The 26655-nt window shown below is 39.5% G+C and overlaps 1 protein-coding gene and 1 pseudogene across 10 annotated transcripts in view; one reads left to right on the top strand and one right to left on the bottom strand.

Moving 5' to 3' along the window:
• Positions 1 to 26655, top strand: part of ENTPD7 (ectonucleoside triphosphate diphosphohydrolase 7) — a 168109-nt gene that overhangs the window by 132759 nt on the left and 8695 nt on the right. For 6 of the 10 annotated variants that reach the window (XM_036827757.1, XM_036827756.1, XM_036827758.1 and 3 more), the window contains 6 exons: positions 1038 to 1171; positions 4534 to 4700; positions 6814 to 7138; positions 9438 to 9523; positions 11224 to 11385; positions 13196 to 17461. In XM_036827757.1, the coding sequence (XP_036683652.1) occupies positions 1038 to 1171; positions 4534 to 4700; positions 6814 to 7138; positions 9438 to 9523; positions 11224 to 11385; positions 13196 to 13427 (1106 nt within the window). In that variant the 3' untranslated portion in view covers positions 13428 to 17461. Of the gene's footprint in view, positions 1 to 1037; positions 1172 to 4533; positions 4701 to 6813; positions 7139 to 9437; positions 9524 to 11223; positions 11386 to 13195; positions 17462 to 26655 lie in introns of those variants that run through there. The other 4 variants (XR_005016734.1, XR_005016733.1, XR_005016735.1 and 1 more) reach the window with 2 other exon arrangements.
• LOC118882845 lies at positions 5741 to 6314 on the bottom strand (annotated as a pseudogene).

The following is a 26655-nucleotide window of genomic DNA, read 5'->3' as shown; positions in this document are numbered from 1 at the left end:
AATTCTGTCATTCTTTCTGCATTTAACAGTTAGGAGTTTTATATAATGAAATTTTCTTCATTAGCCATTTGGTTATCCTGAAATGTAGTTCCTACGGGAACGACAGAATGAACCCTTGATTCTTTGCTTTTATTTATCAAGTTTTTGAATAATGAGCTGGTGTCCTAGCAACTTCTGAAGGTAACCAGTGGATTTTTTTTTCAGTATCCTTATGAACTTGCGGATTTTAATTTATTTGATGCATTGCAGTCCATCACATCATTATTCTTTTTGGTGCTCAAATTTTACCATCATTCGCTGCTAGGAGCACCTTTAAGTTGGCTCTTGTACCCTTTTAACATGATCCCAGGAGTCTTTTCTATTTCCCTGGCATATTGGCACACCATGGTATTCTATGCTTATCTTGTATTTTTTCTACTCTAGACCCTAGCATCGGCCATTTTTTTAAGGAGCCCTTGTTTCTTTTAGTGGAAAATGATGTTTAGAGATTGTGGTCTAGACAACAGCAGTGCTCATTGCTCCTGGATTATCATCGCTTCTAGGCCTTTTCAGTGGACAGAGCTAGGAAATGTGTATTTTTTAAAAAAGAAAAATAAATCATGATCTCATAGTGATAGTTCTGATTCATATTTAAGATTATAAGATTATTGTTTAATTTCTTTGATTTTATATTAAAATCAAATCCTTTTTCTCTTGTGCTGAATATTTGTTCCTAAAGCTATTTACATAAACATTTATTTAACTTTATTCCATAATATATGTTTAATTGCTTAAAAATAATAATACCAATAAAACTACTGGAATGCAGTTTAAGTTATTTGTTTCTTTTGTCATTAAGATATATTCTACAAGAGATACATAGTCAAAATACCATGTTTTAAGTCACTTAAATCTTCTCTGTATAATATATAGTTGGTACAGTTTAATTTATTTCAGTTTGCTTTCAATTTTTTAAGGGATTTCTGGGTTTTTTTTCCCTTTAAACTTAATTTTGGCTTTTAATTACTAGACCCCTTCTGTTCCCTTATTTATTTCAGAATCAGATGCCGAGGCTCCCCAGGAATTGGCAACAGGACGCAGAAGGACAGTAGGGATCCTGGATATGGGAGGAGCCTCTCTCCAAATTGCTTATGAAGTTCCTACCTCAACTTCTGTCCTTTCTCCACAACAGGTATTTTACCTTTTGGGGGAATTCAGTGGCTAGGAATGCCAGTCTTTGAGAAGGAAGGGCACTATGTTTGGACTTAGACCAAATGGCCTGGGTCCAAATGTTGGTTCAGATCATTGCTGGCTTGTGTTATCTTGGGTTGGTTACCTCTCTGAGCCTCAGTTTCCTCGTGTGTAAAAAGAGAATAATAATAGTATCTACTTCATAAAGTTGTGAAGATGAAATAATACCACGTGTATAAAGCACTTAGCAAGCTGCCCAGCGTGTAATAACATTTAATACATTTTAGCAATTATAACAATACTACTTATCTGGAAGAGTTGCCTGAGGATTAAACATGGTAATATAAAACCTGGAGTACAGTATTTGTTACATACTTGTTAATTAAACGTTATTCCCTTTCCTTTACTGATGATTCCATCCTTGTGCTTCTGTTATTCCTTACCTGACTAGAATGTAAAGAATGTATTTTGAGGGAGAAGTTTCATCATACAGAGGAAAAAGAAATAAAACACTTCTTAGCACCTAGTATGTGCAAGAAATGACATGTTACACTGCCCCCAAAAGCTTATAATCTATCAGTGGAGACAGCCTGTGATAACAGGCAGACCATGACAGTGTTGTAATTTGATCTAAACCAGGGTTTCTCATCATTGGCACTATTGGCATTTTGGGCTGAATAAGTCTTTGTTGTGGAGGGCCATTCCGTGCATTATATGATGTTTAGCAGCATCCCTGGCCTCTATCAGGTGCAGCAACGCCTGTACTTCCCCCAAACTCCCAGTTTTGACAATTAAAAGTGTCTTCAGACATTGCCAGATGCCCCTGGGGGTGCAAAATCACCTCTGGTTGAGAACCTTGGGTCTAAACAGAGAGCCACAGCAATGTGGGAACTGGCAGGGTCAACCCCATTTACAAAGGCTTGAATAGGAGCCTTCCATGCTGCCTTCATGGAAAGTACGGTATTTACCTGGGCCTTGGCTGATAGTAGGCTTTTGCGTAGTGGAGGTTGAGGGAAGGCCATCTGCATGGAGGTGACAGTATGCACAAAGGCACAGAAAACAGCAAAGAGCCCAGAATGTCCAGGTAATGATGAATAGCCTGTTGCAGTATGGGATTTTCAAGTGTGGTAATAGGGAAGGCTGGGAAGATAAGATGAAGTTAGATCATAAGGAGTCTTGGGTGCCATGCTAGGGGATTTGGCTTTTTTATCTGTAGCCAGTGGGGAACCAGTAAAGGTTTTTGAGTAGGGCAGTCATATGGGCCTAAGTTTCATCATCTGTGAAATAATTAAACTCTGAAGGTCCCCAGCTCTGAATTTTGTGACTATGTTAATTGTGTGACTTAGTTCCAATCTGTTTTTTAAGAAAGTAATTTTGGTGTCAGTAGGAGAAAAAACTGTAGGTCGGGGAACCTTGGGTGAGAAGTGCTAAAGAGCTAAACTAGACAGTGTAAGTGGAAATGGAAGGGAGGGGACAGATTTCAAGGGATATTTTGGAGTAAAAAAACAGTGTAATGTGGTGATGTGGGTAGGGCAGGAAGGGATGGCCAGATGCTGAGGGTCCAACTTAGGTAACTGGAAGGGTGGAGAACCTAGTCACTGAGAGAGAGAGACCACAGGGGAAGGGGCAGGGTTGATGCTAAGCACACAGGAATGGTTTAGGTGAGAGTATCTTTCTGGTCTCTAGCTCTGAAGTCCTATCACCAAGCAGTTCAGTTTTGGGTATGTTGAAAATGTGGGTTTGGCATTCAGAAGAGATTGTCTGTGGTGGGGTTGCAGATTTGGGGAACTAGGTCATGAGACTGTTTAGTCTATATTTGTTAGTATGTATTCAACAGGTAAAATGAAGGCATGGTTCTGATACTAAGGAATAGGTGACAGGTGGCATTGAGCCTTAAAGTCTTAAACAAATGGCTTTTTGTGTGTGTGCAGACTTAGAAAGCAACACTGGTATAGAAAGTATATTTGCAAGCAACAAATTAGATGTGTATATAACAATATAATGGATCTTTGTGCTTAGTAAAGAAAGGAAAGAAACAAAAGAGACATAACACAATAGCACTTTAAACACTTTAAATAATCCTAAATGCCTAATTTTTTGTACAGTTCACAAAGTTGTGCAATCACCACTGTCAAATTTCAGAACATTCCATCACCTCAAAAAGAAGCCCCATATTCATTAGCAGTTACTCACCATTCCCCTCTCCCCAGCCCTGACAACCATTAATCTACTTTCTGTCCCTGTGGATTTGCCTATGGAACCATAAAATATGTGGCCTTTTATGTCAGGCTTCTTTCATCTAGCAAAAGTTTTCAAGGCTTATCCATGTTGTAGCAGATATCAGTACTTTATTCCCTTTTTGGCTGAATAACATTCCATTGTGTGACCATGGCACATTTTGTTTATCCATTCATCAGCTGATGGACATTTAGGTTGTTTCCAGTTTTTGGCTATTATGGATAACGCTGCTATGAACACTCATGTACACATTTTTGTGTAGACATGTTTTCAGTTTTCTTGAGTATATACCTAGGAGTGGAATTGCTGGGCACAGTAGCATTTTCAGAAATTTAAAATAAATACATTCAAAACAACCCCATTTTGCAACAATACATACAAACAAATACTACATATTAAGCACATTAGAATGGTTCCCTGTGGCAGGAGCCAGAATGGCAGTGAGTATGAGGATAAAAGGAAGTAAATAAAACAAAAGTGGGGCTTTGCCACGATAATGTGCCATGAACTGAGGAATATGACTAATTCAACCTCTGTACCTGAAGTCAAAAAAAAAACAGAGGTACAATAAAATTGAACTTTTCTAATCCTCAAATCTGTCACAGGGAATATTAAGGCATCTTGAATAGTTTTAGAAAATGCCATAGAATAGATCTCATGATGATCTCTCAAATTCCTTAAATTTATTTTTGTCAATGGATTTTTTTTTTTCTTTTTGGGTGAAGTAGAAAAGGATAGCAAAGGGAGACACAGCAGGCTTCTGCCTCAAAAAACTATGTGTCTCCGGATTTTTTTTTTTTTGATTATAAAAATAGTACATTCCCATTTTGGAGAATTGGAAAATCAGAAAAGTACACGCCAGGTAAGGACATCATCTGTAATGATTCTACCTCCTATCTAACTACAGAAAGTATTTGTCTCTAATTTGTTATTTAGTCTCTGATTTGTTCCTTTTTGTGTAGTCTTGTCATTTTACGTCTTTGTTTAAAATAATGCTGTGAGGATGAAAGAATGCTATAAGACGTTTTAAAGAGTAGTCATAGCAGATGAAATCTAGTGTATTAGCAATGTCATACCTTTCTAGAAGTCAACCAAAAGTAAAGTTCCCGTTACATCATATTACAGGAAGAAGCTGCGAAGATATTGCTGGCCGAGTTCAACCTGGGCTGTGATGTGCAACACACTGAACATGTGTATAGGGTTTATGTCACAACCTTTCTGGGATTCGGGGGCAACTTTGCCCGGCAGCGCTATGAAGACCTTGTGATGAATGAAACTCTTAACAAGAACAGGTATGTTTGACATGGGATCTGTGATTCTGAAATAGAATGTTGTTAGGCTGCAGATATTAGGAAAAAATGGTTACATCCTACTAGATAGATACGTCCTTGCTTCCTCCTTTCTGACCACCCCTGCCAACGGGGTAGCATCTTTTAGAGACCCTGTATTAGTAGTCCCACTTGATCTGCTTGAGAGTGCCTTCTAATCTTTGTTATTAGGACTCAAAAATGTACAGTGGCTTATTGTGGTGACCTCTTGCCGTGCCCATCTTCAGACATGGTATCACAGGATAAGTGAGATCAGTTAAGTCACCAATTTAAATTGTGCAGTGTAATGTAGTTCCTGGAAGTTCATTCTATCAATACATGGAAGTGCGCAGGACATGTTTGCTGAATTACAGTAGACCTGCATCTTACGTGGGACTTAAGGTTCCATAGTGTGCATAAAAGATTAAAAGCATCTTAATCAAAATTAGCCTTTAAAATAGTAGTCAAAATTAGCCTTTAAAATATTCTCTTTAAGTCCAGAATAGACAATTTTTCCTCCAGCATTGGACAGACCACTGATTCTTCATTTGTGTACCAGATGAAGTATTTAGACCATAAAGTACAAATAGTTGTGGGTTTTTTAGCATATAAAATTATTTTTATCATTATGCACATTAAAGGAAAGCATAATAGAGAGCAGAGTTCTTTTCCACCATAAAACTGTTTACCCCCATTTGTTTAGCTGGAAACAGTGGCTTGAAGAGCTACTGGTTTATCCCATTTGTAATAATTTCTCTACAGTAATCAATTGTCTTATATTGGGAGCATGTTACAGAAAATATTGTCTCATAAGTCTTTTTTGTTTTTCTGAATCTAAACTCCTAAGAGTTCAAGGTGCTTTGGGAGAATCCTGTTATCTGGATGATTGATGAATGCATTAAAACCAAGCAGTGTGTTTGTATTCTGAAAATACTCTTAAATCCATACAAATGTTGCTTGGGTTATGGAGTTCAGATCACTCTTGCTGACACTATGGCATCTGAAGAACAATTACTATGAAAGTTTCACACCAACTTTAGCCACTGTGCTTCCTTTTCCATTTCCTTCCTTTGTTGTCCTGCTGCTCTTTTATCTCTGTATCATGTTTTTTGCTGCCTCGGGAGAGGCTGCATCATCTTCTTCTCATGCATTGGTATTTTTTTTACCATGTATGTAAGTTACCTAGTTCAGAAGACTAATTACTCATCTTGCGTATCTGCTAATCTATAGAGAAACCTGTGCTTCCTGGGATGTTAAAACTTAATGTTTCTCTCTTTTTAATAATTTTCTGAGTTTTCCTTATAGGTGGTGTCACATCTTTAAAGTAGGTTCCACTTGTTCCAAAGCATTTTGTTGTGTTGCCACATTCCCATTCCCTCCTTCAGTCTTTACACTTGTGGGTGCATCTTCATCCCAAGAAGTCCACTCTTCAACATTTGTCTTAGGAACTGATGAGTAATTAACTGTAGTTGGCCAAGTTATTTGGTCTCTACTTAATTTCCGTCTTTGGCCAGATCTGCATATTAATCTCTTTAGGAATGAGAATACTGTTGCTAGACAAGTACAGACTTTAATTAACCAGAGCTGTGTGATGGCCATGGTGGGACTCAAAACCTGCCCCTCCCCTCCCCCTCAGATCTGGGCATGTACTCGGTCACTTTTGCCACCCATCACCACTGCACCACTGCCATGGTCCCTGCCTCAGGACACTCCTCAGCCCTTCCCACTTCACCTCCTCCCAATTGTTTTTTTAAACATTAGAACTGCGCTCAGCATGGTGAGATCTTTTCACTTTTAAGAGGCAAATGGGAATGAAGACCAGAGGGAGAACAGCAGATTCACATCTCCAATTTCACTATACATTGGGAAATATACATGTTGACTAAAAGGTTGAACGAAATTAATCACTGCCATATTTCTTTCTTTTTCTAAATTGAATTTGCATAATTTAAATGTTCATGTGACACAACTACGTGGTAACACTCCATCCCTGTTTTTAGGGGTGTCATGTAGAAGAATAACAAGGCGTCTGGGAAGCATCTTAGAGGAGGCTGAGTACAGTAGTGATGTGTTTTGTTTGTTTTTGTCATCGTGACAGGTTGCTGGGCCAGAAGACAGGTCTGAGTCCCGACAATCCATTTCTAGATCCCTGCCTGCCTGTGGGACTCACGGATGTGGTGGAAAGGAGCAGCCAGGTCCTTCACGTCCGAGGAAGAGGGGACTGGGTGGCTTGCGGGGCCACGCTGAGCCCGCTGTTGGCTCGCTCCAGCACCAGCCAGGCCTCGCTGAATGGCGTCTACCAGTCACCCATTGACTTCAACAACAGCGAGTTCTACGGTTTCTCCGAGTTCTTTTACTGTACAGAGGATGTGTTACGCATCGGTGGCCGATACCACGGGCCAACATTTGCCAAGGCTGCTCAGGTAAATTATTAATAATAAAGTGACTCATCCTGGCAGCAGCCATTTATTGGACGCCTAACTTTGTACCAGATGCCGTGCGAAGGGCTTTGCATGCATGATCTCACTGGATTCTTGGCAGGAGCCCTGTGAGCCCTCATTTTATAGATGAGGAGGTGGACTTAGAGAAGTTAAGGAACCTGCTGTGCTATACTGCCTTCTAATTAATTAAGCTTAGGTTTCCATGGGTGTCCTATTACCCAAATTATCACCCAGGTCTAATATTGTCATGGTGGTTAATGGTTTTTCCTCCAACTTTCTAATAGTCTCAATTAATGTTTGTGGCCAAAAGTGTCATCTCCAGGTATTTTTCCCTTACTGGGTGTTCCCAGGTGTAATGTTCTTTTGGAGATGATGTCACACAGGTGGGCAAGTCCACCTTGAGTTTTAAGAGGCCAGGATGGTATAGGGTCACTTAGAATATTAAAAAGATGTTGCACTAAGACCCAGCGCAGCCAAATAAATAGATAAATAAATATTAAAAAAAAAAAAAGATGTTGCAAAAAGCAATGATAGTGCATTTAAACTGCAGAAGAAGTAAACATTCACTTAGAGCACATTTAGGACTTAAGCATCTTATAGGCTTAAAGCATTTGTTATTTGGACAGGTGAAAGTTTAGCTACCTTTCTACAGTGTCTGCTTTAATTTGGATTCATCTCTTTTTAATTTTTGTATATCTGTCTCTTTTATCAGAAAAACTTATGGGGAGATCTGTCCTCTCTTATATTTTTTATTCTTTCCCTTCTGCTTTCTTAGAATTCTCTAAGGTTCGCTTGGTATAAGGCTTCCAAAAGGAATAATATCTGCAGTGTTTGTACTATTCTGTTCTCTAAAGGCAGTCCCTAAGAAATATTGAGGAAAACCTGGTTTGTATTTGCCCTTGCCTCTAGGAATACCCTCATATTCCCTTTCCTTTCCAGCGTCCCCTAAGCGTCCATAGCCTAAATCTTTCTCTCATTTTAAAACTTTCTCAAATCCTATTCCCTTGAACATCAAAGGGCTCAAGTTATTACTTGCCCAAACTGCTAGTGGCTTAATATGTTTTCTTTCCTAGGTAAAAGATGATTTCGTTCGCCCTTTTTTTTTTTTTTAACTTTGACTCAACTGTTATCGTCCCAGTGACACCTTCCTTGGCCATCCTATACAAAATTGCAGCCCTCCCCAATATTACCTATTTCCCTTTCCTGCTTTATTTTTCCCACGAGCACTTAACATCATCTAACCCACTCTGTGTACGTATGTGTATATGTATGTATGTATACATGTATATTTGGTTATTGTCTGTCCCCCACCACTAGAAAGTAAGCTTCGTAAGGAACGAAATTTTTGTCTGTTTTATTCACTGCTGGATCCCCCTGGCACCTAGAATAGCACCTGCCACATAGTAGACATGCAGGAAATGTTAGTTTACTGAACAAACCAAAAGGAATGATTCCTTTGGTGAGAATTACAACACAGAGGCAGGCCAGTGATAGATCTTTTTTTTTTTTTTATAAATTTATTTATTTTATTTATTTTATTTTTGGCTGCATTGGGTCTTCATTGCTGCAGGTGGGGTTTTTCTAGTTGCGGTGAGCGGGGGCTACTCTTCGTTGCGGTGCGCGGGCTTCTCACTGGGTGACTTCTCTTTGTTGCGGAGCACGGGCTCTAGGTGCGCAGGCTTCAGTTGTTGTGGCACACGGGCTCAGTAGTTGTGGTTCACGGGCTCTAGAGCGCAGGCTCAGTAGTTGTGGTGCATAGGCTTAGTTGCTCTGAAGCATGTGGGATCTTCCCGGACCAGGGCTTGAACCCGTGTTCCCTGCATTGGCAGGCGGAGTCTTAACCACTGTGCCACCAAGGAAGTCCCAGTGATAGATCTTTGACCATTTTCTGTTCCATCTGTTTGACCTACTCATGTCAGTCCTACGTAGGATAGAATGAAGCTCTGTTTGGCTTTTGATGTTGCTACTCCTGGTCCTAACCTTACCCATCTCTGAAGCCTAAGAGGCTCAGGAGCCATGTCAGGCGGGCTTTGTAGTGAATGTGGAGGCAATAGGAATAAAAAGGACTATTCCCAGGTCACTCAAGTCACTCAGTGGCCTGAGTTCAGGGACTTGCCTTGCCCAGGACCTGGCACTGTGTTTGGTGAATGAATATGCCATTTCTGTTTTCCTTTGTCAACTAATAGCCCACAAGTAACTTTAGAAATGGAACAGCTATGACTGTGGCAGTTACAGTTTGCCTCCCATTTCATGTTGCACCATTTCTCTGTGGTTGTTCCAGGATTACTGTGGCATGGCTTGGTCAGTACTCACTCAGAGATTCAAGAATGGCCTCTTTTCATCACATGCAGATGAGCATCGACTCAAGTAAGTAACTTCCTTTTCTCCCTTAGATGTGGCCTTAAAATGTATGAACGGGACTTCCTTGGTGGTGCAGTGGTTAAGAATCTGCCTGCCAATGCAGGGGACGTGGGTTGGAGCCCTGGTCCGGGAAGATCCCACATGCCACGGAGCAACTAAGCCCGTGCGCCACAACTACTGAGCCTGTGCCCTAGAGCCTGTGAGCCACAACTACTGAGCCCGTGCACCACAACTACTGAAGCCCACGCACCCTAGAGCCTGCGCACCACAGCTACTGAGCACACACACTGCAACTACTGAAGCCCAGGCACTCTAGGACCTGCATGTCGCAACTATTGAGCCCCCGTGCTACAGCTACTGAAGCCTGTGTGCCTAGAGCCCATGCTCCACAACAAGAAAAGCCACCGCAATGAGAAGCCCAAGCACCATGACAAAGAGTAGCCCCCGCTTGCCGCAACTAGAGAAAGGCTGTGCGCAGCAATGAAGATGCAACGCAGCCAAAAAAATAAAATTAAATTAAATTTTAAAAAAAAGTGTATGAACAATGAATGAGAGTGAGCGAGTGATAGTACAGATTGGATTTTATGTTGAAGGAGAATTTGGTTATTTCAGATTTTGATTTTCTGAAGGGTAGAGGCCAAAATAGTGAGCTTATTTTAGTGAAGCCAAGGGAAACTGGTGGTTACCAAAAAGTGTTCTCTCCAAGTGGTTTTAAATCAAAAGTGGTGGTCTTTTTATTTTTAAATTTTTATTAAAATATCAAACATGCAGAAAAGTAGAAAGAACAGTAACAGAAACCCATGTGTAACTGTCACCCAGCTTCAACAAATATCAATATTTTGCCAGTTTGGTTCATCAGTCCTCCCATTTTGTAAATGTTTTAGTTAAAAAAATTTAAACATAAACAAAAATAGAACAGTATAATGAACTCCTGAATATCTGTCACCCAGCTTCTCTCCTAATAGCTGTCAACTTCCAGCCCTCTTGTTTCATCTGTTTTCCCACCCCACAATTCAGTCATTTTGAAGCAAATCCAAAACATCGTATTTGTAGATATTTCAGCATTCTCCCTGAAGATAAGGGCTATTAGAAAAAAAAAGAAAGAAAAAGAAAAGTAAAATGTACTCATAATAGTGTTATTACATTGCATAGAGAGGTGTTCTTCACTTTTGCGGTAAACATTAACATAAAGGAGGCTCAGATTTGGCTCCACCTAGAGGTGAGGAAGGTGAAACGGGGAAAGAGAGGTCTTTTTGACATCTAGTGGGAATATGCAGAAAACATTCAAATTCTTTTTTTTTTCTTCTTTTTTTTTTAAAAAATTTATTTATTTTTATATTTGGCTGCATTGGGTCTTCGTTGCTGCGTGTGGGCTTTCTCTAGTTGTGGCGAGCGGGGGCTACTCTTCGTTGCAGTGCGCAGGCTTCTCATTGCGGTGGCTTCCCTTGTTGTGGAGCACAGGCTCTAGGCATGCGGGCTTCAGTAGTTGTGGCACACAGGATCAGTAGTTGTGGCTTGCAGGCTCTAGAGCACAGGCTCAGTAGTTGTGGCGCACAGGCTTTGCTGCTCCGTGGCATGTGGGATCTTCCCGGACCAGGGCTCGAACCCACATCCTCTGCGTTGGCAGGCGGATTCTTAACCACTGCACCACCAGGGAAGTCCCTCTTTTTCTCTTTAAAAAAAATTAACTATTTTTTGTCACACAGATATCAGTGTTTTAAGTCAGCTTGGATGTACCAGGTTCTTCATGAAGGATTCCACTTTCCCTATGACTACCCAAATCTGCAGACAGCCCAGCTGGTCTATGACCGAGAGGTTCAGTGGACACTGGGAGCCATTTTGTATAAAACACGCTTCTTACCACTCAGGTAAAGTGGACTGACCAAGCTGGCATCTTGAGCTCAGAGGATGTTAGTTGGTGCCTCAGAATAGGTTTCTTAAGTAACCTCCCCCTCAAAAAAACAAAAAAAACCCCACCTAAACTCCCCTTATTACTGCCACGTGAAACTACTATTACTTACCAGGCATGTTGAAACAGAAAGAAGTCTGAGAATTATTGGTCTGGAGTATGTTCTTCTTTGCAATTTCAGGAATTCAGTGGTTTTTTATGGCCGTGCCGCGTGGCTTGTGGGACCTTAGTTCCCCGACCAGGGATTGAACCCACGCCCTCGGCAGTGAAACCGCCAAGTCCTAACCACTGGACCGCCAGGGAGTTCCCAGGAATTCAGTTTTGTTTCTCTACAACAAATCAGTCTTTAGAATTGAGCTCTTACTAACAACTTCTAAGATACTGACTGATGAACTAAAGTTACTCTGGAACTATCTCTATCTGACTAGAGGACTGGGATATGTTGTTCCTATGCAGCAATCTTTCCTAATGGGTAGAGTCACTCTAGAGATCATGTCATTGACTTGGAAGGCTTTTTGGTGGGCCAGAATTAGAACAAAGGACGTGAGATGCTTTTAGGGGATGTCTTGCTCTTTTGTACCATAACATATTTGGGATAATTTTTAGGTGCTCTCTCCTCTGGACTATTTCAGATAAACTAAGATGAACTCTTAATCTTTGGTGCCTGTTTCTTTAAACTCAATACAGAAGCCAGGCCAGTGAGAGAAGTGGGGAACTGAAGAGTATGTGCCCCAAACAAAAGGCTGATTACCGTCATGCAGAAGTGCTGTCCCAGCATCTGCCAGCTCTCCTTTGTCGAGAAGCCAGAAATCCATATTTTATATGTGGTCTTTCTGTTTGGAGATTCACATTTTTAAAAAACACTGCAGGTCAAACAGAATGAAAATGGATCTGGTATCTGGACCATGAGAGAAGGGCTTCTGTTCTAGACAGATCACTGCACTTAGGTTTACATGTCTATTTTTTCTTTGGTTTACAATACAATTGATTAAGTGACAGCTTTCTCTAGATAAATCCTAAATCCTCAGGAAGCACAGCAACTTTTTTTTTTTTTTTAATTTTATTTATTTATTTATTTATGGCTGTGTTGGGTCTTTGTTTCTGTGCCAGGGCTTTCTCTAGTTGTGGCAAGTGGGGGCCACTCTTCATCGCGGTGCGCGGGCCTCTCACTATCGGGCCTCTCCTGTTGCGGAGCACAGGCTCCAGACGCGCAGGCTCAGTAGTTGTGGCCCACGGGGCCAGTTGCTCCGCGGCATGTGGGATCTTCCCAGACCAGGACTCGAACCCGTGTCCCCTGCATTGGCAGGCAGATTCTCAACCACTGCGCCACCAGGGAAGCCCGCAACTTTTTTTTTTAAAAGATTTAGATATACTCTGATTTCTTGATTAGATTCAGGTGCCACCTTACTCTCATTATTACCGTATTTACAAACTGTGTAGGCCAGGGTGGCACGGGGTCACTGTTAAGACTTATTTGACAGATGAGCAGTCTTGTCTTACTGTTCATTTTTTTGGCTTCTAATTTTGCCCGCAGATTCTAGAGGGGGTAGGCCTGTGAGGCTCCCTCTAGGCCGGGGAAAGGAAGGTACAGAAGGAATCGCACATACCAGCTCTGGGCCTGGGGACATGCTTCAGCTTTGCTTGCTCTGTGGAGCTGGTATTATAGCGTGTTTACATGGATGGAGTAAATGGGTAAAACCACTGGGCCTTTTAAATCTGCATAAATATTTCTCTCCTAAACTAACATTTCTTTCCACCTTCTTCCTTAGGGATCTACGGCAGGAAGGTGCCCGACAGGCCCATGGTAGCTGGTTCCGTCTCTCCTTTGTGTACAACCACTATCTTTTCTTCGCCTGTATCCTGGTGGTGCTGCTGGCCATCATCCTGTACCTTCTGCGGCTACGCCGAATTCACCACCGACAAAGTCGAGCCTCAACCCCATTGGACTTACTGTGGATCGAGGAGGTGGTGCCCATGATTGGGGTACAGGTTGGGCCATGAGGCTGGACAGGTTCTAGGGGAACTCAAGTATTCAGAATTGCTGCCCATTGAATTCCACCACATTCTGGTACTGGCCTCAGATGCTGCTTTGCCTGACTTTGTGGATATTTGGCCTTGAAATTTCTACTTTAGTACCTACTTTAATTCATTCTCAATATCCAGGTCCTCTTCTCTGAGAGAAGCTGTAATTTAGTCTATGAAGAACTAAATGAGAGATTGGTGCTAACAAAGGGAACCAACTTTAGTCCAATTGAAGCATGCTTCTACTCCTTTATCTGAGTGATCTGGTGTGCTCCTGGGGTCTAGACTTTTCTCCCCTTGCTTAAAGCTTGAAGTTTGGCATTGGGCACACTGGAAGTCTGGTTGAAACCAAACTTGGAGCATCTGATTCAAAGCCGAAGACATTCTAGCAAGTGCAGCAGCCCCTTCTTTCTCTGTAACAGAGATATCACTTATGTGGAGATCCACAGCCTTTAATAGGGATCCAAGATCTTTGCAGTTCAGCGGAACAGATAAGAATTTCCAGGCAACCAAAATAACACAGCTTCTTTGCTTACTCAACAAAGAAGCCATTGTGAGTGTGGTCCAAGATCCCTGACATACTGTTGCTGATGTTAATTTGTGATTTTAAAAGGTTAGAACCCTTTCTAAATGAATGGTCCATTGACGATTCTAACAATATGTTATCTGATGCCTGGTAAGACCAGGATAGAAAATTTTTCCATGTCTATGTGCCTCACAGGCTGTTTGGGCATTAATTTTTCCTTTTGAACCTTAAGTGTGCTTGTAGGGTTGGAGAAACTGTGATGGGAATTGGAGACCTAGATTTGTCTGCTTTCAGGTCACTGTCCTCTAGGCCTATTTTTATGAGTCCTTATGCGGGAAGATTAAAAAAAAAAGAGTTCCTTTATTTCACTTCTAAGATCAATATGTATTTTGGGAAGGGATGCATTTGGATTGTTTTTAAAGAAAGAAAGAACAGTATCAGGAGAGTGGACAAAGGCAATAAAATCCAAGCTCTTATTTATTAATGTTTTTCTGAGAAACAGAAGTTCTCTCAATTTGACTCTTGGAATATTTGAAAAGAAGCAAATCCCAAACTTTGGAATAAACAGGTAAATCTGTTAATAATCTACCTGGCAACTTTCAGAATATTTCTTAAGAGAGTTCTCAGTCATAAACAGCATTTCCATTAATGGGGAGAGAGGAAAAGCCATAGTAATTACATTTTTATCTCCTACCCTTCAGGAGCTTTGCTTTTTCTCTTCATTTAGCCTTCAAATTGCACAAGGGTTTCTTTTTCATCCCCGTGGAACCTTCTTTATACGTTAATAACCATTCCTCTATGTAGCCTTAAATGTCCTGCCCAAGAATATGCTCCCAGAGTTAAAACAGTTTTCTTTTTTGTCAGCTTTGAGTTCTAGGATTACATGAGTAGGGGAAAGGTCCTTGACTTTAAAGGGAAAAGAAAGTGGAATTCTTAAAAAATAAATTCCATACTGGGAGCAGAAAGGAATTAAGTGCTTCATAAAACCAAGAAAAATAAATCCAAATCCTCCTAGAAATAAACTGGGTTGAAAATAAGTATACTGACTCTTGGTTGGTAGGTGAAAAGATCATGAGTCTTGAATTGTTTTCAAATTAGATAAAAATGGTTCCAGCAAAGAGTCTTACAGGTTCCTTTGGAAGTACTTTTTACTTTTCATTAGGGCTTATGTCACAGCAGTTTCCTTTAATTTTTAAGATTTCTAAATTGCCTTGATTTTCTTTGACTTCATATCTTTGTACTGTGAGTGACCCCTTGCCATATGAATGCCGCTTATAAATAACGTCATAATATGTTTTGCTAGCCATTGCCTCCTCAGGTTAAGTCTTTTCCCCTCACCTTGGTTTCCAAATACTATTTTTGGTTTTCTTGTGTGATCTAGTCAAAGATCTCAAAAGCTGCCTAGTTGGCTAACAGTGATCACATTTGTATGCTCAGAATGAAACTGAAGCATGGAGGAGGTGGTGATTAGTCCAATCTAATTAGCTCAAAAGTTATTCTTCATCCTGGCTATGATAATAGCTACCATTTGCAAAGCACTTATTGTGTACCAGATACATCTTTAAGAATTTTATGTATATTATTTGCTCATCATGATAACCTTTCAGATTATTGTGTTCTTTTTATAGTTGAGAAACTCAGGATACCTGTTTATCATTTTTTCCATATAAATGTATTTCTTAATTTATTTTAATTAGTCTTTGAATTTTTTTAGTGTTATATCCTTTTATTATTTTAATATTATAGGATCTAGGCTTGTCTACTGCAGTGAGTAAGGCATCTTAGAGTTCCATGGTATAAAAATAAGAAGGACGAATTTTTGTCATACCCCTCAGAAAAACTGAGTATTTGCTCTTGGTTCTGGTTCCTGAGCTTCTTCCATGGCTCCCAATTAAAAATTTTAAATCAAATCTCATTAGCTAGAAACAGAAGCCATTTATCCCTTGCTGAGGGCCAATTATATATATTACTTTCTCAAAATGAAATATTCTTACTTATAGAATCAGACAGTCTATCTTCCCTTTAACCCTGTTTTTGCCCTCAGTTTTTAAAGATTTTTAAAGATTTCTATTTGCATTTCTGCATTTTGAGCAGTTCTCATGTGAAAATAATTATGATTTCATAAAATTCACATTCCACTGGTTCCTTTGAATCTTACCAAGCAGTCTTCCTTATAACAGCAGCAATGAACCTGAACTGTTTCAGTGCTTTAATTACTGAGATAGGTCACAAATGTCAAAGTCGAGACAGTGGTTTATAGGAGTGAGGCTTTATTATTCTTTATGTTGGCACAGCCTATCACTTTTCTCTGAATTCTTATCATGAGAACATAATAAAAATATGTATAATACCCAATTATTTGGCATTACCTTCACTTAAGTTGCAGTTAATTCTAAGCCAAATTATACCATCTTTCTCTCTGTACCTTAGCTCCTTGAATTGATATTCCTTGGTCTAGGAAATTTTAGGCACTTCCCCCAACCTTGTATTTATTCTTCTAATGTTATCCAAAGTATTCTGCCTCTGCTCTCCTCAGCCTAAGAGCTTTCTTTAACTTCAGAGGCCTTAGGCAGTGATTATTAAAATGTGGTTGAGTCTGCCATACACTTGCTAAGCTAGTCATTTTAGGCATTAACATTTATTATCACCTCCATATTTATATTTTTGAGATACAATAACTTCTCACTGGTATTATCTAGATGCCCCCTCACCCCTATTCTCATAGTTTTGTGTTCTGCTTTTTGTCAGGGGTGAAAGACAAGTTGGTGGTGTGATTTAGGGCAAAGAACAGCAGGCTTCCAAACAGCAGATTTGGATTTTAACCCTGGCTTTGTCATTAAGTAGCTCTGGTACCCCAGGCAAGTCACCTGCCCTCTCTGGTTCATTTCTCATCTATAAAACAAGATGGCTGGACAAGATGATCTGAGGCCAGTTCCAAAGGGAGAAAAACTGGCCTAAGGAACTAAAGGCAGAGAAGGTAGAGAAGTGATATAGTAGTTTCAGGAAGAGGATTGTGGCCTTTGGTTTAGAAGATCAGGCCGCCCAGAAGAACCAGTGGTCATTTCCTACTTTATCCATAGTCCCTGACGTTAAGGTTGGTGGGAATGGACTTTCCAAAAGCAATCATCATACATCAATTTCAGAAAATGAGATTTTTTTTTTTTATGCTACTGACAATTCTTATTTATTGAAATCAGTGCTTAAGAAACTCTACCTGTGAACACTTTGAAATCCCAGTTCAAATCACATTAAAATATTCCATGATTCATACTTTCAACCAAGATTGGTCTCTCTTTCCCAGTTTATCCCAACTGGTGAAGTTTTACAAAATAAACATCTTTAGCTTCCTAGAGTTACATTTTTACTTGTTTGACTTATTTGCTGATTTTTGTAATGTGCTTTATATGATAAAAAATTCTATGAAAGTGCTAGGACTATTGGTTAGAGATTACTTTTTTTTTGAATTTTATTTTATTTATTTTTTTATGTAGCATGTTCTTATTAGTTGTCCATTTTATACATATTAGTGTATACATGTCAATCCCAATCTCCCAATTCATCCCACCACCACCACCCACCCCCAACTTTCCCCCCTTGGCGTCCATACGTTTGTTCTCTGCATCTGTGTCCCAATTTCTGCCCTGCAAACCAGTTCATCTGTGCCATTTTTCTAGTTTCCACATACATGCGTTAATATACGATATTTGTTATTCTCTTTCTGACTTAACTTCACTCTGTATGACAGTCTCTAGATCCATCCACGTCTCTACAAATGACCAAATTTTGTTCCTTTTTATGGCTGAGTAATATTCCATTGTATATATGTACCACATCTTCTTTATCCATTCATCTGTCGATGGGCATTTAGGTTGCTTCCATATCCTGGCTATTGTAAATAGTGCTGTGATGAACATTGGGGTGCATGTGTCTTTTTGAATTATGGATTTCTCTGGGTATATGCCCAGTAGTGGGATTGCTGGGTCATATGGTAATTCTATTTTTAGTTTTTTAAGGAACTTCCATACTGTTCTCCATAGTGGCTGTATCAATTTACATTCCCACGAACAGTGCAAGAGGGTTCCCTTTTCCCCACACCCTCTCCAGCACTTGTTGTTTGTAGATTTTCTAATGATGCCCATTCTAACTGGTGTGAGGTGATACCTCATTGTAGTTTTGATTTGCATTTCTCTAATAATTAGTGATGTTGAGCAGCTTTTCATGTGCTTCTTGGACATCTGTATGTCTTCTTTGGAGAAATGTCTATTTAGGTCTTCTGCCCATTTTTGGGTTGGGTTGTTTCTTTTTTTACTATTGAGCTGCATGAGCTGTTTATATATTTTAGAGATTAATCCTTTGTCTGTTGATTCGTTTGCAAAAATATTTTCTCAAAAATAAGTTATTTTCTCAAAAAAATATTTTCTCCCATTCTGAGGGTTGTCTTTTCATCTTGTTTGTAGTTTCCTTTGCTGTGCAAAAACTTTTAAGTTTCATTTGGTCCCATTTGTTTATTTTTGTTTTTATTTCCATTACTCTAGGAGGTGGGTCACAAAAGATCTTGCTGTGATTTATGTCAAAGAGTGTTCTTCCTATGCTTTCCTCTAAGAGTTTTATACTGTCTGGTCTTACATTTAGGTCTCTAATCCATTTTGAGTTTATTTTTGTGTATGGTGTTGGGGAGTGTTCTAATTTCATTCTTTTACATGTAGCTGACCAGTTCTCCCAGCACCACTTATTGAAGAGACTGTCTTTTCTCCATTGTATATCCTTGCCTCCTTTGTCATAGATTAGTTGACCATAGGTGCGTGGGTTTACCTCTGGGGTTTCTATCCTGTTCCATTGATCTATATTTCTGTTTTTGTGCCAGTACCATATTGTCTTGATTACTGTAGCTTTGTAGTATAGTCTGAAGTCCGGGAGCCTGATTCCTCCAGCTCCGTTTTTTTTTCCCTCAAGACTGCTTTGGCTATTTGGGGTCTTTTGTGTCTCCATACAAATTTTAAGATTTTTTGTTCTAGTTCTGTAAAAAAGGCCATTGGTAATTTAATAGGGATTGCATTGAATCTGTAGATTGCTTTGGGTAATATAGTCATTTTCCCAATATTGATTCTTCCAATCCAAGAACATGGTATATCTCTCCATCTGTTTTTATCATCTTTAATTTCTTTCATCAGTGTCTTATAGTTTTCTGCATGCAAGTCTTTTGTCTCCCTAGGTAGGTTTATTCCTAGGTAGTTTATTCTTTTTGTTGCAGTGGTAAATGGGAGTGTTTCCATAATTTCTCTTTCAGATTTTTCATCACTAGTGTATAGGAATGCAAAAGATTTCTGTGCATTAATTTTGTATCCTGCAACTTTACCAGATTCACTGATTAGCTCTAGTAGTTTCCTGGTGGCATCTTTAGGATTCTCTATGTATAGTATCATGTCATCTGCAAACAGTGACAGTTTTACTTCTTCTTTTCCAATTTGTATTCCTTTTATTTCTTTTTCTTCTCTGATTGCTGTGGCTAGGACTTCCAAAACTATGTTGAATACTAGTGGTGAGAGTGGACATCCCTGTCTTGTTCCTGATCTTAGAGGAAATGCTTTCAGTTTTTTACCATTGAGAATGATATTTGCCGTGGATTTGTCGTATATGGCCTTTATTATGTTGAGGTAGTTTCCCTCTATGCCTACTTTCTGGAGAGTTTTTATCATAAATGGGTGTTGAATTTTGTCAAAACTTTTTCTGCATCTATTGAGATGATCATATGGTTTTTATTCTTCAAATTGTTAATATGGTGTATCACATTGATTGATTTCATATATTGAAGAATCCTTGCATCCCTGGGATAAATCCCACTTGATCATGGTGTATGATCCTTTTAATGTGTTGTTGGATTCTGTTTGCTAGTCTTTTGTTGAGGATTTTTGCATCTATATTCATCAGTGATATTGGTCTGTAATTTTCTTTTTTTGTAGTATCTTTGTCTGGTTTTGGTATCAGGGTGATGGTGGCCTCATAGAATGAGTTTGGGAGTGTTCCTTCCTTCACAATTTTTTGGAAGAGTTTGAGAAGGATGGGTGTTAGCTCTTCTCTAAATGTTTGATAGAATTCACCTGCGAAACCATCTGGTCCTGGACTTTTGTTTGTTGGAAGATTTTTAATCACAGTTTCAATTTCATTACTTGTGATTGGTCTGTTCATATTTTCTATTTCTTCCTGGTTCAGTCTTGGAAGCTTATAGCTAAGAATTTGTCCCTTTCTTCCAGGTTGTCCATTTTATTGGCATAGAGTTGCTTGTAGTAGTCTCTTAGGATGCTTTGTATTTCTGCAGTGTCTGTTGTAACTTCTCCTTTTTCATTTCTAATTTTATTGATTTGAGTTCTCTCCCTCTTTTTCTTGATGAGTCTGGCTAAGTGTTTATCAATTTTGTTTTTCTTCTTAGAGAATCAGCTTTTAGTTTTATTGATCTTTGCTATTGTTTTCTTTGTTTCTATTTCATTTATTTCTGCTCTTATCTTGATGATTTCTTTCCTTCTACTAACTCGGGGTTTTGTTCTTCTTTCTCTAGTTCTTTTAGGTATAAGGTTAGATTGTTTATTTGAGATGTTTGTTGTTTCTTGAGGTAGGATTGTATTGCTGTAAACTTCCCTCTTAGAACTGCTTTTGCTGCATCCCATAGGTTTTGCATCATTGTGTTTTCATTGTCATTTGTTTCTAGGTATTTTTTGACTTCCTCTTTGATTTCTTCAGTGATCTTTTGGTTATTTAGTAACGTATTGCTTAGCCTCCATGTGTTTGTGGTTTTTACGTTTTTTTCCCTGTAATTGATTTCTAATCTCATAGTGTTGTGGTCAGAAAAGATGCTTGATATGATTTCAATTTTCTTAAATTTACTGAGGCTTGATTTGTGACCCAAGATGTGATCTATCCTGGAGAATGTTCTGTGAGCACTTTAGAAGAAAGTGTAATCTGCTGATTTTGGATGGAATGTCCTATAAATATCAATTCAGTCTATCTGGTCTATTGTATCATTTAAAGCTTGTGTTTCCTTATTAATTTTCTGTCTGAATGATCTGTCCATTGGTGTGAGGTGTTAAAGTCCCCCACTATTATTTTGTTACTGTCGATTTCCTCTTTTATAGCTGTTATCAGTTGCCTTATGTATTGAGGTGCTCCTATGTTGGGTGCATATATATCTATAATTGTTATATCTTCTTGGATTGATCCCTTGATCATTATGTAGTGTCCTTCCTTGTCTCTTGTAACATTCTTTATTTTAAAGTCTACTTTATCTGATATGAGTATTGCTACTCCAGCTTTCTTTTGATTTCCATTTGCATGGAATATCTTTTTCCATCCCCTCACTTTCAGTCTGTATGTGTCCCTAGGTCTGAAGTGGGTCTCTTGTAGACAGCATATGTATGGGTCTTGTTTTTGTATCCATTCAGCAAGCCTGTGTCTTTTGGTTGGAGCATTTAATCCATTCACGTTTAAGGTAATTATCGATATGTATGTTCCTATTACCATTTTCTTAATTGTTTTGGGTTTGTTTTTCTAGGTCCTTTTCTTCTCTTGTATTTCCCACTTAGAGAAGTTCCTTTAGCATTTGTTGTAGAGCTGGTTTGGTGGTGCTGAATTCTCTTAGCTTTTGCTTGTCTGTAAAGCTTTTGATTTCTCCATCGAATCTGAATGAGATCCTTGCCGGGTGGAGTAATCTTGGTTTAGGTTCTTCCCTTTCATCACTTTAAATATGTCATGCCACTCCCTTCTGGCTTGTAGAGTTTCTACTGAGAAATCAGCTGTTTACCTTATGGGAGTTCCCCTGTATGTTATTTGTTGTTTTTCCCTTGCTGCTTTCAATAATTTTTCTTTGTCTTTAATTTTTGCCAATTTGATTACTATGTGTCTTGGTGTGTTTCTCCTTGGTTTTATCCTGTATGGGACTCTCTGTGCTTCCTGGACTTGGGTGGCTATTTCCTTTCCCATGTTAGGGAAGTTTTCGACTATAATCTCTGCAAATATTTTCTTGGGTCCTTTGTGTCTCTCTTCTCCTTCTGGGACCCCTGCAATGCGAATGTTGTTGCATTTAATGTTGTCCCAGAGGTCTCTTAGGCTGTCTTCATTTCTTTTCATTCTTTTTTCTATATTCTGTTCCCCAGCAGCGAATTCCACCATTCTGTCTTCCAGGTCACTTACCCGTTCTTCTGCCTCAGTGATTCTGCTATTGATTCCTTCTAGTGTATTTTTCATTTCAGTTATTGTATTGTTCTTCTCTGTTTGTGTGTTCTTTAATTCTTCTAAGTCTTTGTTAAACATTTCTTGCATCTTCTCAATCTTTGCCTCCATTCTTTTTCGGAGGTCCTGGATCATCTTCACTATCATTATTCTGAATTCTTTTTCTGGAAGGTTGCCTATCTGCACTTCATTTAGTTGTTTTTCTGGGGTTTTATCTTGTTCCTTCATCTGGTACATAGCCCTCTGCCTTTTCATCTTGTCTATCTTTCTGTGAATGTGGTTTTTGTTCCACAGGCTGCAGGACTGTAGTTCTTGCTTCTGCTGTCTGCCCTCTGGTGGATGAGGCTATCTAAGAGGCTTGTACAAGTTTCCTGATGGGAGGGACTGGTGGTGGGTAGAACTGGCTGTTGCTCTGGTGGGCAGAGCTCAGTAAAACTTTAATCCGCCTCTCTGCTGATGGGTGGGGCTGGGTTCCCACCTTGTTGGTTGTTTGGCCTAAGGTGACCCAACACTGGAGCCTACCCGGGTTCTTTGGTGGGGTTAATGGTGGACTCTGGGAGGACTCACGCTGAGGAGTACTTCTCAGAACTTCTGCTGCCAGTGTCCTTGTCCTCATGGTGAGACACAGCCACCCCCCGCCTCTGCAGGAGACCCTCCAACACTAGCAGGTAGGTCTGATTTTGTCTCCTATGGGGTCACTGCTCCTTCCCCTGGGTCCCGATGCACACACTACTTTGTGTGTGCCCTCCAAGAGTGGAGTCTCTGTTTCCCCCAGTCCTGTCGAGGTCCTGTAATCAAATCCCGCTAGCCTTCAAAGTCTGATTCTCTAGGAATTCCTCCTCCTGTTGCCACACCCACAGGTTGGGAAGCCTGACGTGGGGCTCAGAACCTTCACTCCAGTGGGTGGACTTCTGTGGTATAAGTGTTCTCCAGTTTGTGAATCACCCAGCCAGCAGTTATGGAATTTGATTTTATTGTGATTGTGCCCCTCCTACCGTCTCACTGTAGCTTCTCCTTTGTCTTTGGGTATGGGGTATCTTTTTTGGTGAGTTCCAGTGTCTTCCTGTTGATGATTGTTCAGCAGTTAGCTGTGATTCCAGTGCTTTCACAAGAGGGAGTGAGAGCACGTCTTTCTACTCCACCATCTTAAACCAATCTCCAGAAAATGAGATTTTTAAAGCTGAGACTTTAGAGATTTCTGGTTAACCCCCATGATTTTACAGATGATGAAATTGACACCCAGAACAGTAGTAATACAATGAAATGATTATTGATGGAATCTTCTTGCAAGACTGTGTGTTTCAACACAATATATATAATACAGCTGACTGCAACTAACCAGGCACAGTCTTTATAACTGCTTCTGATATTCCTTGGTGATTGCTCACAGTTAGGAATAAAATATGAAAGAAATGCTTTGTTAGACATAGTATCAGGTTTTCACTACATCCATTCTAGCTTCTTTATTTCTTTCAATAATTTAAAATTTTAGACATCTCTTTTTGAAACAATTTGCTTAATTTTGTATAATTTTCTTAACCACAGCATCCAAGCAATTCATGTTATGGTTACAGTCTAAATTATTTAAGATATAAATGTTTATTAGAGCTACCTCATTAAGGAACTTGTTTGTAATTATTGGGCAGTTCCTAGACTCCCTTACAGAAACAGAGTGCTGTTTCTTCTTGCTGTTTTTAAACTTTTCAAACGAATTCAGAACTAGCATCTAATTTCCCTTTTTGCTGTGGTATGTGATGAAACTTCAGTTGGAATTAAGAATTAAGGTAGAAGTAGCAGCAAATGTTTCTAATTCTCCCAAACTAGTCTCAGGTTATGCTAATTTCATAGTCCTGCCACTAGGGCCATGTGCTCTGACAAACTTGTGAGGATTTGTTGGTATTACAAAATATATTTGTTAAAAAATGAGGACTCTTTTTTTAATATCCGAATACACTTTCTTTGTATTATTACACGTTTCCTTTTCCCCCTAATATTTCATTATTTCTCAGTACCATTATTAGAGGGACAGAGAAGGAATACATCCATTGACCAATTTGTTTCTCTGGAAGTCTGAGCAATAATACCATTTTATTTGTAAAATTGAATCATTACCCATACTTTTAAAGGGCTTTCTACTTTTAAAATGTATTCAATCATTGCTTGCCATTTTTTTTTTAATGTGATGTATATGTTTTTTTTAAATTAATTAATTAATTTATTTATGGCTGTGTTGGGTCTTCGTTTCTGTGCGAGGGCTTTCTCTAGTTGTGGCAAGCGGGGGCCACTCTTCATCGCGGTGCGCGGGCCTCTCACTATCGCGGCCTCTCTTGTTGCGGAGCACAGGCTCCAGACGCGCAGGCTCAGTAGGTGTGGCTCACGGGCCCAGTTGCTCCGCGGCATGTGGGATCTTCCCAGACCAGGGCTCGAACCCGTGTCCCCTGCATCGGCAGGCAGATTCTCAACCACTGCGTGACCAGGAAGCCCAGCTTGCCATTTTTATAAAGACCAAAATTGAAAAAAATTTCAGAATCACAGGATGATTATAGCCACGTATGCATTACTTCAGGCAAGCTGAGCCTCTCCTTTTTAAGTAGTGCAGCCACTCATATGCCCTGTGGCAGCCTACCACTCCTCTCCACTCTCCACTTCTCCAGTGTAAAGTAGCCCTGCTACTTTCCTAAGCAGCCCCTCCTACAGAGCACCTGCCAGAGTTTAGCCTGTAAAGACTGCTGATGGTGAAGGCTCTGGCCCTAATTAGCTTCATAAAAATCTTTCTCTGCGAGCAAGGATCCCAAACACTTTGATTTCTGGAATTTGTCATTATGTTGTGTTTGAAATTCTTATCCTACAATTCCCCTTTAGTTGCAGTCCTGAAGTATATGCCTTGTCTCCTCCATGATTTCTGCCTTGAGCATTGGATCCTGCAATGTTGAAAGACATCTTGTGGTTCACAACTAAAAACTCCTTTTGCTTTAAAAAACCAAAGGCTGCCTGCATGGCATCACTTTTGGGGGTTGCTAAGCTTGTATGTTTTTCTAAAAAAACATAGTTTAGACATCTAGTAGTTGTTTCTAAAAACTATTATTCACATTAAATAATAGTTTTGCTGAACAGTTCTTGAAATTCTGATAAATACTGTTAAATCAGTGTTGAACAAAATGTGCAATGCATATTAGAGAGGGGATGCATTCTTATGCAGGGACATGGGTATATATGTTATATATGCCAGTAGACAACCCACCATTCATGCCAGGACTGGAAGGATTGCTGAAGATAAACTGGTTATCCTACTATTATGATCATCAGTGTTGGTCTTTGCAGCCAGCATCACTTTAAGGCAGTGGCTAATTATTACCCCTGCCAAAATGGACAGCATTTGTCAGTCTAAGTGAAAGACAAAGATACTCTGGGTTGATTAAGAAAGCCAGGTGTATTAATCTCCCTTGATGTTTTAAAAACAACTGACAGAATTGTTGAGAGAGACTTTTGAAAATATTAAGGGAAATTAATTTCATCTTCTAGGTATGATGACTTTTTATGAAAGCAGTGTCTGGGACATCAGTTTGTAATCATCCATTTTCCACTCATTCATGAAATATTTGGTATGTGTCTGGTGCTGGGAATAATGCAAACAAAAATAATTCAGTTAATATCCATTCACCAGGAGCTCATAGATGGGCATAATAGTTATATCACTCAATGCAACCAGATCTGTTTTTCCAAACTTACTCATCTTTAATAAAAGAAACAATGAAGTAAAACATCTGCAACTTAAACTTATTTAATTCATTCAGTGCTACTTTTTTGGAGGGAACAGTAGCAGCATTAGCATGTGGTTCTTTGAGTTGATCAGGCTGCCCTCTGCAGAGTCAGTTATTAACTAAGAACAACCTTAATTTGGGGATCAGGAGATGATGGTACGGCAACGTGCCCCCGTGACTGCAGCTCCCCTTCTTTAGAGAATTCTATCTAGAAGAGGTGATACCCCATTAGCACACTAACAGGATCAACAAAGCAGATTAAATGAGATAGGGTGGGGTGGAAATTTGGAGGGAATGGGAATAAACTGGTCAAAACTTTCTAAGGTAACTAGGCTACTAAGGCTTGGGCAGTGGCTCACAAAATTTGCACATCAGAATCACCTGGGGAACTCGCTTATTACTGCTTTCAGAGATTGTGATTTAATTGGTCTTGGCTGAGGCTGGGGATAGGATTCTGAAAGATTCTAACATGAGAGAAGTTGGGAACAAGCTCCAGGGAGCAGTATTTTTTAAGAATCAAAGACAAACTAATTCTATTTTGCTAAGAACCATTTGAGAATGATACATTGTTGTTGGTCACACTGAAACCCAGAGAATATTGGAGTTGAAAGGGAACTGAGATCATTAGTCCAGCAATTGTACAGGGGCAAATCTTAGGTCATTTATGGCTCCCAGATCTGTTTAGCCTGCATAGTGTTCT

This window comes from Balaenoptera musculus, chromosome 16, assembly GCF_009873245.2.
Source record: "Balaenoptera musculus isolate JJ_BM4_2016_0621 chromosome 16, mBalMus1.pri.v3, whole genome shotgun sequence".
Classification (NCBI taxonomy): domain Eukaryota; kingdom Metazoa; phylum Chordata; class Mammalia; order Artiodactyla; family Balaenopteridae; genus Balaenoptera; species Balaenoptera musculus.
Note: the sequence above shows the minus strand (reverse complement) of the source record. Positions and strands in the feature narration are given on the sequence as shown.